Source organism: Stenella coeruleoalba (assembly GCF_951394435.1).
Source record: "Stenella coeruleoalba genome assembly, chromosome: 7".
Classification (NCBI taxonomy): domain Eukaryota; kingdom Metazoa; phylum Chordata; class Mammalia; order Artiodactyla; family Delphinidae; genus Stenella; species Stenella coeruleoalba.
The window spans coordinates 72,690,602-72,703,182 of NC_137153.1; the positions used below are offsets into that span (position 1 = coordinate 72,690,602).

Consider the following 12,581-nt stretch of genomic DNA (forward strand, 5'->3'; position numbering starts at 1 on the left):
AGCTGGAAAATGTCGTTGTGTTTGTTTTTAACAACCTATCATTCCAAAACAGCATGTATTAACTATTTTTTCTCTTTAAAGTCAGGAGGTTATGAGTTTATCTTAATCTTTTGGTATGTTCTGTTAGGCTCAAATTCCTGTGAATCAGGCTCAAAGTCCTGTAAATGTGTTTCCAGAATATTCTAATTCTCATGGTCTTCTAGGGCCTCTACCCAAATATTCCAACCTTATTTTTTTCTTCCACTGCAAAGAACAAGAGGAGCAGAGGCCTTTTGTAAGAGGCTGGCTGGCAGTGAGTTCAGGTTGCCGGAGCAGTTACAGCTCAAGATGGGTGTACACAGAAGGGCAGGCTGCTGCATCCTGGCTGATCTTTTCTTCTCATAGTGTCCAATCAACAGAGCCAACCATTGATGGGAGCCGCAGGAAGGCGTGGCCCAAGCATACGGTCCCCAGGCCGGCAGCATCAGCATCATCTGGAACTTGTTAGAAATGCAGATTCTTGGGCTCCCCCCAGATCAACAAAATCAGATACTCTGGGTCTGGGACCCAGGAATCTGTTTTAACAGTTGCTCCAGGTGGTTCTAAGCACATAAAAGTTTGAGAACCACCGAGCTAGCACATTGCTTCCCATTTTAGGGTGACAGTTGTTCTAGTTGATACCAAGTTTTGTTCTTGCAGCTCATAAAACCCTAAATGATTTTTTTTTTTTTTTTTTTTTTTTTTTTTTGCGGTACGCGGGCCTCTCACTGTTGTGGCCTCTCCCATTGCGGAGCACAGGCTCCGGATGCGCAGGCTCAGCAGCCATGGCTCACGGGCCCAGCCGCTCCACAGCATGTGACATCTTCCCGGGCCGGGGCACGAACCCACGTCACCTGCATTGGCAGGCGGACTCTCAACCACTGCACCACCAGGGAAGCCCCCTAAATGATTTTTTAATTAATATCTTAAATATCAAAATTACATCTGTTTAGCAACTGAATTGTACATGACACTGTATGAAATACGTACAACAAGGAGCACATAACTGAGGTCTTCATAGGCTCTTTTAGGCCCTTTGAGTGCCTTGATTCCTTTTGTTCACTGACAGTTTTTCATAAGCATACTGCATCGTTATGATTAAGACAAGAATGAGAGTTTTTTTCACCTTTTTATTCAGGAGTAAGAAACCAGAGTTGGACCTGGCTGGCTTCTGTATCTTTGACCTTAACTCTATATTCCAGGATAGCAGCGGCAGCCGCTGAATGGCACACATGTCACTGGTGAGGGGCACCTAACTGACCCTATTTAGAGGAGTCCATTGTCACATTTAAAATATAGCATTTAAAGCATATATAGCTTTTAAATGTCAATATGACATTAAATGTTTGATTCAGGCAAGAATTTCTTTCAGCAGATACTGTATTGTTTGTTTAAAGAACATATGTGCTCCAGATGCATTTATATGAAGCAGAAGAAACTTACATGGGGTCTTGTCTCAGTTTCCTCATCTGGGATCAGTTTCTTCATTGGTTTAGCAAAGGGATTGGACCCAGTATTTCTCAATGGAGATGCTATTGGCTTTTTTTGGATGAGTTAATTCTTTGTGCAAGACTGCACATTTGTCAACCCCAGTTGCCAGTTGCCAGTAACTGTAGCAATCAAAATGCCCCCCAAAGTGATGGATAAATTCAGTATCTTGATCATGGTGGTGGTTTCACTGGTATATGCATATGTGAAGATTAATAAACTTTATACCCTATTGTATGTCATTTATAACTCAGTAAAGGGGCCAAATAATGCTCCTTCCCTACCTACCCATATGCCTGTGGATGAGTAGAGAAAGGTGGGCAGGACTGGCCCTTGTTGAAGCGACTGAAACATTCTGAAGTCTCTGGTGGCTCTAAAATTCAATGCATTTATCTGGGTCATAGAACTAATTGATTAGGGTACCTTGAGATGTTTTAATTTACCACTGCTAGGAAGCTGCTGGTTCTGTTTCCCTTAGCAACAAAGTGCATTGTGTTATTTTTTTATTTCTTTATTTTAAAGTGGCTCAAAGTTATTTTCAGATATTATGTATTTGCACTACAGATTATTTCATTTTGTAGATGGAGAAAGCTCTGGACCTGTTTAAGACTTGAAGGATGATATAATACCCTTTTCAACTGTCTGGTTCCATGATCTTCCAAGGTCACAAAGTAGATGAGTAAGAGAACCATGGTCATATCTTAATCTTTTGACCCCAAATTCTGTGCCATGATCAGAAACTCAGGGTTGCAGATAAATGTTCCCATGTAAATGGAATTAGGAAGAAAGAGGATGTTTTATAATGTTTCTACCATGTAAACCTGAACCTGAACTGGCAACGGGAGGCAAAGTTTATGTGCCAACTATGGACCAAGCATAATTTTATTAATAATATTTATATAATATGCATTATTCAATTATTGTTATTACTTTCATCTTTGCCATAAAAAAGCCATTTTATATATGAAGTAACTAAGGCCCTGGGAACCAAAGTGATAAACCAAAAAATGGTAAAGCCAGGATTTGAACTCCGGGGTGCCTGACTCCAAAGTTTTGTTTCTCCCGACACTATGGTGATAAAGCACAGGAACAGTATTTCTCCATTTTTGAATCAAAAAAAAATCTAGAATTATGAAACTAAATCTACCTGTCTGGCCCCTTGACAATGAGCTTGAATCCGTCCCTCTGCTCCCCTGCAGGAGACACCATCACTGCCTTCTCTGGAAAGCTGGCAATAAAAGTTTATATATCTTTCCATATTCAAGAATAATTATCTAACCAAAGACTTTGTAAAACTCTCCTGAATTTTCATCTCTTCACTTATGAAATGGAGTTTAGCTTGCTGTGAGGACCATTGCAAAGCACAGACTGCCCTTAGATTGATGGACGCTCTTTGGGATTTATTTGAATCTCCAGGGAATACCCTCAAAGAGAGGAGAGAATTCCACAGAACTACTGTAAGGGTGAAACATTATTCTAAATGACAAGCAAACATATATGTCAAAGGTCATATAAGTGTTGTCATATAAGTGTTGCCAGATATCAGTGCTAGACGTTATGGTTTTGACAGACTAGCCAACCACCTGCATTTCAAGTTTCACTGACATAAACTCATCCAAGAATCTGTCTGTACCAGGGGTCAGCACACTACAGCTCAAGAGAAAAAGCTGGCCCCCTGCCTCTTTTTTTAAATAAAGTTTACTTGTAACACAGCCTCGCCCATTCACTTACATATTGTCTGTGCCTCCTTTTGCACTACGACAGCACAGTTGAGTAGTCGCAACAAGACTCTAAAAAGATCGCCAACCCCTGATCTATACAGACATTCCATACCAGGTTTTATATAGATGTGGATAGAACACAAAGCTGCCAGAATATTTTTCTCTGGATTAAATGAGAGGTGTGACTGTCACTGGACAAGCCGATAACACAAGGTCCCTTCAAGTCAAAACTTTTTAAATATTTATTCAACATTTATGTAGTGGGGATGCGGAAAAATGATTTTCTGTCAATAAAAATTATATACCTCTTCCTTTAACTCAAAATTGAAAGATTTATTGCATGCACTGAATATTACATAACATTTTAACTTATTTGAAATTGTCTTGAAAACATAATTTCCCAGTGCGGTAATAACTACTTGAGAAGTTTAACATTTAGATGATGAACAACGATATCACATGTTCCCAGTAAATGACACCGCAGAATGCATTCTTTGGTTTTGGAATTTAAGCTGTCTTCAGCTACTGACTTTTAAAGACTGGCTGTCAGCTGATTCGCCTCAAAAGATGGTGCAGCCTCGTGTTTCACAAGGCGGCTCAGGGGTACCCATCACAGATGTGCTCAGCAGAAGGAGGTTGGCACCAGCAGGGGGGTATGTCTGTTATTTTCTTATGTTTGTTTCGTTTTTCCATTCAAGAGCACTGTCTAATTTGGCAAGAGAGAGGACCAATTTCTGTTTCACAGGTTAAATAGTCATATGTGAAACCTGTGCGATCTCTGCCTTGCCTGAGTTGGCAGAGGCAATTAATAATGCTTAAAGCTGCTTCTTCATACCCTGACTTACAAAGGTCTACTTTGAAGACTGGCTGCCACCACTAGTTTGTTACTGGACTGTAGTGTCACTTGTCCAATTGTATTGCACTTAAGTTTTCTTTGTCTCAGTATCACCATCTGTACATTAGGACAAAGGACCCTTCACTGATCCTGCCTCATGGGAGATGTGGTCATGTTTGCTGTGATGGTTAAATTTATGTGTCACCTTGACTGGCTAAGAGATGCCCAGATAGCTGATAAGACATTATTTCTGGGTGTGTCTGTGAGGATGTTTCTAGAAGAAATTAGCATTTGAATCAATAGACTGAGTAAGGAAATCACCTCACCAGTTTGGGTGGGCATCATCTAATTTGTTGAGGGCCTGAAGAGAACAAAGAGGTGGGAAAAGGGCTAATTCACTCCCTGCTTGAGCTGGGACATCCATCTTCTCTTGCCCTGGGACGTCAGCATTCCTGGTTCTTGGGCCTTCAGACTTGGACCAGGCCTTATACCATTGGCTTTCCTGGTTCTCAGACATTCGGGTTTGGACTGGAATTACACCACCAGCTCTCCTGGACCCCCAGCTTGCATATGGCAGATCGTGGGACTTTTCAACCTCCATAATTGCATGGGCCGATCCCTCATGATAAATCTGTCACCTAGAAGTTGCTGACCCACTTGTTTTGCCAGGAGGCCACAAACCCACTAACTGTCGGTTACAGTTTGAAATCAAGGAAGCTCACCATATATAAAATGCTGCCTCTAAAACCTCAAAGCTCTGGGCCTCAGCTCCAACACTGGACCCCTTAAGGGTCCTGGAGATGCTTAATCAGTTTCACCCCATTGCTTCGCACCACATCTCTCCACCCAGTGCCGCCAAAAATAGCGCTTGGCTATCAGGCTCTGAAATCACATACACAAAGCTGGGTGTTCACGGTACATACAGATGAGAACCCCAGCATGGCTAATCAAACGCAGCCTACCTGAGGCCCTCCTGGGGAAGTAATTGGGGTATTTGGGCAGGTTGTACCTGAAGCCTCTAACTGGATCCTGAAAAGGAAGACTAACCGGGGAACATTAAATTGAAGTTAAGGCAAAGCTGACTGCTTGTGACTTTTCCACTGCCCTGATGTGGATCTAATCTCCCCTCTTGTTTGTTCCTGACTAGCCTCGGTCAGTACTTTCCCTCCCTGGACTTTGATTTCCTTATCTGCTAAATTTGAAATTCCAGACGGTGGCTAATGCTTCCTCGAGCTTCAGCGTTGTATAATCCTAAACATTTATTGCCATTAAGAAATAATGTACTTTTGGACTTAAGACGAACACTAACTTTAAATTAAATGTAGTTAAATTAACAATTGAACACTCCTCCGAAGAGTGAATATCAAAATGCCAGAGCAGATCCATAATCAAACTTTGCTTCTTGGTGAAATAAGGGAGGAAAGGACAAGAGAGAGAAAAGTACAGTTTTTTAGTTGAAGTTTCTTCCTCCTCTGGTGGAGTTAACAAACCCTTTCTTTAATAATTTGATAGGACAGTACTGTGTGTTGACTTACTTGCTTAGGTTCTTACTTGGCAAAAGCAAGTTGGAAATCCCATGTCGGCCTCCAGATTTTTATTGGTGACATTTTACCAGCTCTTGGGATCCAGACATGTCAAACCCCTGGTGGAAACCTCACAGCTGAAATTTCCAAAGGCTCGATTTTATGCCAAGACAGGAAAGTGGAGTTTTTTCCCCCAATCACTACATAAATGGATTGAAGAAACATCAGTCTTAAATTGTGAAGAAGTCTGCTCTTCAGCAGAGTCCGTTTTTGCTGGAGAAGTCTAGGTGCTGGACAGTCTCCTGTGGGCTACCACCCAGGCTCCAGCAAGGAAAGCCTGCAGGAGTCTTTGGTGGACCTCTTCCACGGGCCAGCAGACTAACGCTGATCGCGGTTGTGTTACTGCCTTGGTTTAGCCTTTCGTGCGCGTGCAGAGGAGCCTCTGTGCTGGGCATCAGTGGACCAGCACCCACACTGGTACCCAGTAGGTCTGCCAGTGCCCAACCTGAGAAAATCAGGTTAGTGTCTGCTGGCTTATCCTCACTGCACCCGCTGTTTGGTGTTGCACTTGTGCCCTATACCTCCTGAGAAACTCCAGCTGGAGCCAACAGCCCATTAATTTGCATTTCCTGCAATAGAACTTCATTCATGCCGAGTTGGTATTTGTTACTCACTGGAGCAGCTTAATAAGCAGAAGCAAACCCTTCTGCTGTGTGGTACCCAGTGTGCAGAGCTTTGTTTTGGGGTTATGGCTTTTACCCCTAACTTAAAAAAAATTTTTTTAATGTTGTAAATGGTAATATGTAGAAGGGTTAATCTTCATGATGCTTTTAGAAGAAATACTGTGAAAAGGGTCCCTTTCATTCCTGTGCCTTTATTACCTGTCTAACTCTAGTGGTCACTGTTACTTGGGGTCTGTATATCCTTCAAGCATTTTTTGTGCAGATACATGCCAAAGATATAGTTTTTGCTTTTGTATGCAAATGGTGGCATGCCATACACAGTATTCTGCATCAAGCTTCTTTCACTTAATCTGTCTCAGATCTCACCACGTCAGTACATAAGCCTCCTCGTTCTTTTTTAATAGCTGCGTGGTATTCCAGTGTGTGGCTGAACCATAATTACGTTGACTGGTTCCCTTCTGAGAGACATCTAAGTTGCTTCCAATCCTTTGTCCTTACAAACAGTGCTATAATGAATAACCAGGTACAAACATGTCATTTTGTACAAACAGCAGTTTATCTGTACTGTAAATTATAGCCATGCATTTGCTGAATCAAGAGGTACGTACATTCGTCATTTTGACAGGAGTTGTGAAAATGTCCTCCAAAGGAAAAGTATCAATTTGCTTTCCCACTAAGAGTGCCTCAGGGTACCAGTCTCCCTTGAGCTATATCAATGTTTTAAATTTCTGCCCATCTGAGAGAGAAAATGATATCTCGGTGACCGTTAATTTGCATTTATTCTATTATAAGTGAGGTTGAACATCTTTTCATATGCATAAGCCATTTATGCTTCCATTTCTGTGAAGTGCCTGATTATACCCTGGGCTATTTTTTTTACATATATAACTTTTCGGTCTTTTTCTTTGCTGTATTTTGGAGCTCTTTGTATTGGGAGATTAGCTCTTTGTGATATGAGTTGCAAATATTTTCTCATTTTGTCACTTTCATTTTCCCTTTTTTTTTTTTTTTTTTTTAAGCCAGTTAGTCACTTCATTCTCCACGTGACACGTCCAACCCTGGGCTGTCTCCCGTCAGCACACAGCCTTAATCATCCAGACACACTGAGGGCTCCCCACTGGCCAGGTGCACGGCCTTTCATGTTTCCATCCACTTGGCCATGTTATTTCTAGAGGCTCAGTACCAGGCCTCAGAGAGCACAGCTTGTAAATGGCAGAGATGGGACCGGAACCCAGGTGTCCCTGGACCACAGGGAGTTAGGAGCATCTTAACTCCCATACAGGGTATCCAGTATGATTTAACAGAATGCAAAGTCTTAATGTTTGTCAAAGGAAAGCAGAATTCATAAGCTAAAACCTACTAAGAGAAAAAAAAGTGGCAATGTTTTATGATCCACTATTAGGGAATGTTCCTCTCCATTCAGGCAAATGGAGAGGTTCAAGATTGTATAACCTCAGCAGTTAATTATTAATATATTGTTAGTTATGCTGTGAAGAAATTGCCACTTTCTATAATGCCTGTGTTAAGTATTACCCCTGCCCCCTTTTCATCATCTCCATTTATACAAATACAATTTATTGATGACCCCATACAGGCAAGCCTGCCTCACAGTTGACCCTTACCATTCTCTGTATCTTAATGTGGCCCAAAGCTAGCTAGATTTTTCTCATTTTTAGTGATGCGGTGGCTTTTAATACGAGCTGTGTCAGGGTGGATACCTAAAGAAACGAATGTTCCCTTTCTCTAACCAGAGATGTTCTCTGTGTGTGTGTGTGTGTGTGTGCGCGCGCGCGCGTGTGCGCATGTGTCTGCCTGTCTCATTGCCAAGGAAACCTAACACTATCCTTTTTACACCATTGCTAAATAAACCATAGTACTCAGGGAGATGTGAATCCAAGGAAAACTATTGTAATTAATACTTGCTTCAGGGAAAGGTGAACAACTCAAGAAGCTCAGAGTTACCAAAAATGAAAATGATAATAAAAAATACTGTATCCTCGGGCTTCCCTGGTGGTGCAGTGGTTGAGAATCTGCCTGCTAATGCAGGGGACATGGGTTCGAGCCCCGGTTTGGGAGGATCCCACATGCCGCGGAGCAACTAGGCCCGTGAGCCACAACTACGGAGCCTGCGCGTCTGGAGCCTGTGCTCCACAACAAGAGAGGCCGCAATAGTGAGAGGCCCGCACACCGCGATGAAGAGTGGCCCCCGCTTGCCACAACTAGAGAAAGCCCTCGCACAGAAACGAAGACGCAACACAGCAAAAATAAATTAATTAATTAATAAACTCCTACCCCCAACATCTCCTTAAAAAAAAAAATACTGTATCCTCTCTAATAAAATCTTGGGCCCCTCAACTGCATGGAAATAAATCATTTAAAGAATAATTCCATGTAAGTGGAACGGGTGTTTTATTTTACTCTTGAATGTTGAAGGTGATCTGCTGTAATGGAATGAATTGCTTTGCCTGAGATTGAAAGGAGAAAACAGAGTGGAACAAATTAAAAAATTGGCAACACTCTTAACCCACCGAAAATAGCCTGCTTCAGAACCCAAGGCATTGTGATTATTTTTACTTGCTTGCAACAGTGAAGAAGGATGTCAGAGGTCATTTTGAACCTCTGCTTTTACCTCTTATGTCTACATAGTGCATGTTTTCAAGTTATATTCATATAAGTTCCAAAATTATTCCTTTTGGCAATCCCATAGAAGCTATAACTGAGTGCATGTCTCCTCATAAATCCCAAAATATGGAATGAGGAAATGTTTGAATACCATACCTGGGTGTCATACAAGCATTATGAATATTCAGCTGTACTTACTTAGGGCAACAGTAGCCATTTAAGTGAGCAGGTGATATGGGGGCTCTTCCATACATGAGCTCTTCTCCCAGGCAGCCTCCGTTCCTGTGTCACTCCCCTCCTGTGTGTGCCTTGCTGCTGCTTGAGTGCAGTCCTGGCCTTTCCAGATAAGATTTATTATAAGAGGATGGCCCCTAACAACACAAGCCAACTACTTCCTCTGGAACTCACCAAAAGGAACAGTCATCTGTAACCATGCAGGGGAAAACCTGGCCGCACTGGATACATTGAACAGATCAAGGATGGTCTTTGACTATGGTGATTTTGACTTTATATGTTGACTTTTGAACCTAAGCGTCACCTAAGAATCAACTTTACTGAATTAGCATTATCTTGAAAACTCATTTTTTCCACTCAAAAAATACTTATCGTCTACCATGTGTTAGGTGCTGATACAAAATTCTGACTGACCTCAGCAAACTTAGTAGATTCCAAGTGCTTGTTGTGTGCTAAAAGCCTTTTTATTTGCACAGTTGATTCGTTTAACATCCATGAAAATCAGCCTTCAGTGTCCCATCTAGAATATGGTAAAAAGAGATCCTGGATCTCTACATAAAAGTATATTATTCTGCATTGTTCTAATTTCTTACAGTGAAGGATTAGGTGACTTTTCTGATGTCATGTGAAATATATCTAGTCAAAGAATAAAATGAATGGTAAACATCGTAAACATCAAAATTCAGGGTAGTGGATGCCTCTGAGGAGAAGGAAGGGTATATGATCAGTAAAAAGTACAGAAGGCAATTCAACTATATGAATAATATTCTTAAGCAGCATTTTAGGTTCATGAGTATTCACTGATTTCTTTATACCTTTTATATATCATAAATTTTGCACAAAAATGTTCAAAGGTGAACCCAGAAGAGGGAAAAAAATATAATGATATATATATGGGAATGGAAATCAGGTTTTAAAATCCCTAAAATATCTAAGGTCTTTTTCCTGTAACTATGGATGTAAGAAAGAGTTCAGATTCAGGACCCATCTATTTCCACTGTGATGGTTCTCTCTGTTGGTGAGATATTTTCTAAATTATTTTACTTATTTCTAGTTTAAAATGTTTATCCAACATTCAAAATTCATTGCCAAAAAAATGCATTTTGGGCATTGCTCCAAACACTGAGCCCTGGATCTTATACCTAAAGCATTACATCAGTGGTTTCATTGGGGAAAATGGAGAGATTTTCCCAAGAAGGAGGCAGAGGGGGATGATGAATTTTCAGGTTAAAGACACACTGTGATTGGCAAGGGATGCCTGCTTGGAGTGGCCCCTGCTGCGGTAGCATCTGTTTTTACCTGATGCCCATTGGCCTTTGTGACATGAGGTTAGAGAGACCCAGTATCAAGGGATGTTTTCCTAGAGGGGAAATTGGCACAGGACAAATAGAGCTAGAATTTGAAGTCAAAATTGTCTTTGCTAATGTTCCTTCTCTCTCTCTTTCTTTTTTTTTCTTTTTAACATTTTAACTGCAGTGAAGGGAGCAATCTGACCCCAGCACATCACTACCCAGACTTCAGATTTAAGACATATGCTCCACTAGCATTCCGATATTTCAGAGAACTTTTTGGTATCAAGCCTGATGATTACTTGGTAAGAACCTATCATTTTCCTTCCTTCTCCAGAAATGTGTGACGTCAACATTTTTCTCATAGCAACAGTGACAAGTGGCTTGTGTCTCTTATTTTACAAAGCTCTGGAGCATAGTAAAAGTTCCAAGTTTCATAAGGATTATAAATTTAGCTTCAGGAAATGTAGTTTGACTCTGCAGCTCTTACCTGATAGCTACAAAATGTGTTATGGTAATTGATAGTTGAATAAGTGGGGTATCGGTTGCTACTTCAGATAATTATTCTAACAGATATATTATAATTAGTTATAAAGACTCCTGTGAATTTTGCTGATTGGATTCTGTATGAAAACCTTCCTATTTTAATTGACTTATTTATACCATTCGTCTCAAACCTGCCTTGGCCCACAGCCATTTTCACCTTGACCTACAATTTGAATATGATTTTAAAGCAGCTGGATAGTTTTGTTTTCAACAGCTCTTCATGCCGGCTCTTTCTAGAGGTGTTTTTATTTGGTACCAGAACATGTATTATCCTTAGGCCTGTCTCTTCTCCCTGTCTGCCTCCTTGCACACAGTGGGTACAAACACAGCCGCCTTATTGTGAGAATGTCCGATGTGACCTCAGAGTTTTACCTTATTCCTATTCAAGAAGCCAGGAGCTCTCTTTCTGTTTCAAGAGAAAAAGTGGTTTATCTCATAATTTGATCACTGTTAACACCCTGGGGCTCTTGAAAATTGGTGTTCAAGAAGCTTTAGGAAGGATACCATCAAATAGTTATTGTTCATCCCATTCTGAACGATCTTAATAAGACTTGAGTCAGATCCTAGAAGAATCCTTTGCAGAGGAAGTACAGCAACATGTGTTACTTCTTAACAGAGAGTATTTAAACTGTATCTTATAATTTGGGTAAGGTATAAATGGTTAACTTCAGAGCTGATTCTGTTCTGGGATGATGAAAACCCACGAATTTAGCTGGGCCCTAAGAAAATAACATGACTTCTGCCTGATGAATGAGAGAATACTGGTTCCTCAAGACACATTAATAAGTCTTCACAGAGCATGAGAACTGAGTAGAAAGTCCTTGGGTGCCCTGCTGCCCTTAAATGTGCACTGATACAACTCAACATCAAAAATAAATAAATAAACAACCCAATTTAAAAATGGGTAGAGGATCTGAATAGACATTTTCCCAAAAAAGACATACGGATGGCCAACAGGCACATGAAAAGATGCTCAACATCACTAATCATCAGAGACATGCAAATCAAAACCACAATGAGCTATCACCTCACACCTGTCAGAATGGCTGTGTTGATCTCTGCCTCACCACACCCCTTGGATGGAGAGACCAGGTGCCTCTACCCAGCGTTACCAACGCTGCCCTCCCAACCACTCAAGTACAACACAAACACACACATTTGCAGGATTGGGGGGTGGGGTGTACCTTAGAGAAGATCCTTTAGTTTCTGGCCATTCTGTAATTACTGAGGGTCACTGTCATTCACGAAACATGTTTGGAGAACCCAGTGGGGTCTTGATACTGTGTTATTGAAAATAAGATTGATAGCTCATCTTCTGCCATACGTTACCAGTTAATGGATTCTCTTCTGACTTACCTTGAGCTCCTGCCAGCCAAGGAGATGCCACCAGACTTGCATTTCATAACACAGATTCAATCAGTGTGATGAGATGGCTGTCTACCCTGAGTAGGTCTTCCTTTAGTGTTCCTGTGGCCGCTGACAGGCAGGCTGGGAAGCCCATTCTTTTATTTAGTCTTTCTCACAAGATTTCTCTCCTTGGGGAAGGCCTTTTTCTGAGCAACAACTCACACAGCTTATACAGTTTCCTAATGAGCCTTTAAGCTGGAAAAGTTACCTTCGTA

The 12,581-nt window shown here is 41.2% G+C and overlaps 1 protein-coding gene across 10 annotated transcripts in view; it reads left to right on the plus strand.

Annotated features, from left to right (window-relative positions):
- Positions 1-12,581, plus strand: part of PIP5K1B (phosphatidylinositol-4-phosphate 5-kinase type 1 beta) — a 423,928-nt gene that overhangs the window by 261,388 nt on the left and 149,959 nt on the right. For all 10 annotated transcript variants that reach the window (XM_079925690.1, XM_079925691.1, XM_079925688.1 and 7 more), the window contains one exon: positions 10,601-10,718. In XM_079925690.1, the coding sequence (XP_079781816.1) occupies positions 10,601-10,718 (118 nt within the window). The remainder of the gene's footprint in view (positions 1-10,600; positions 10,719-12,581) is intronic.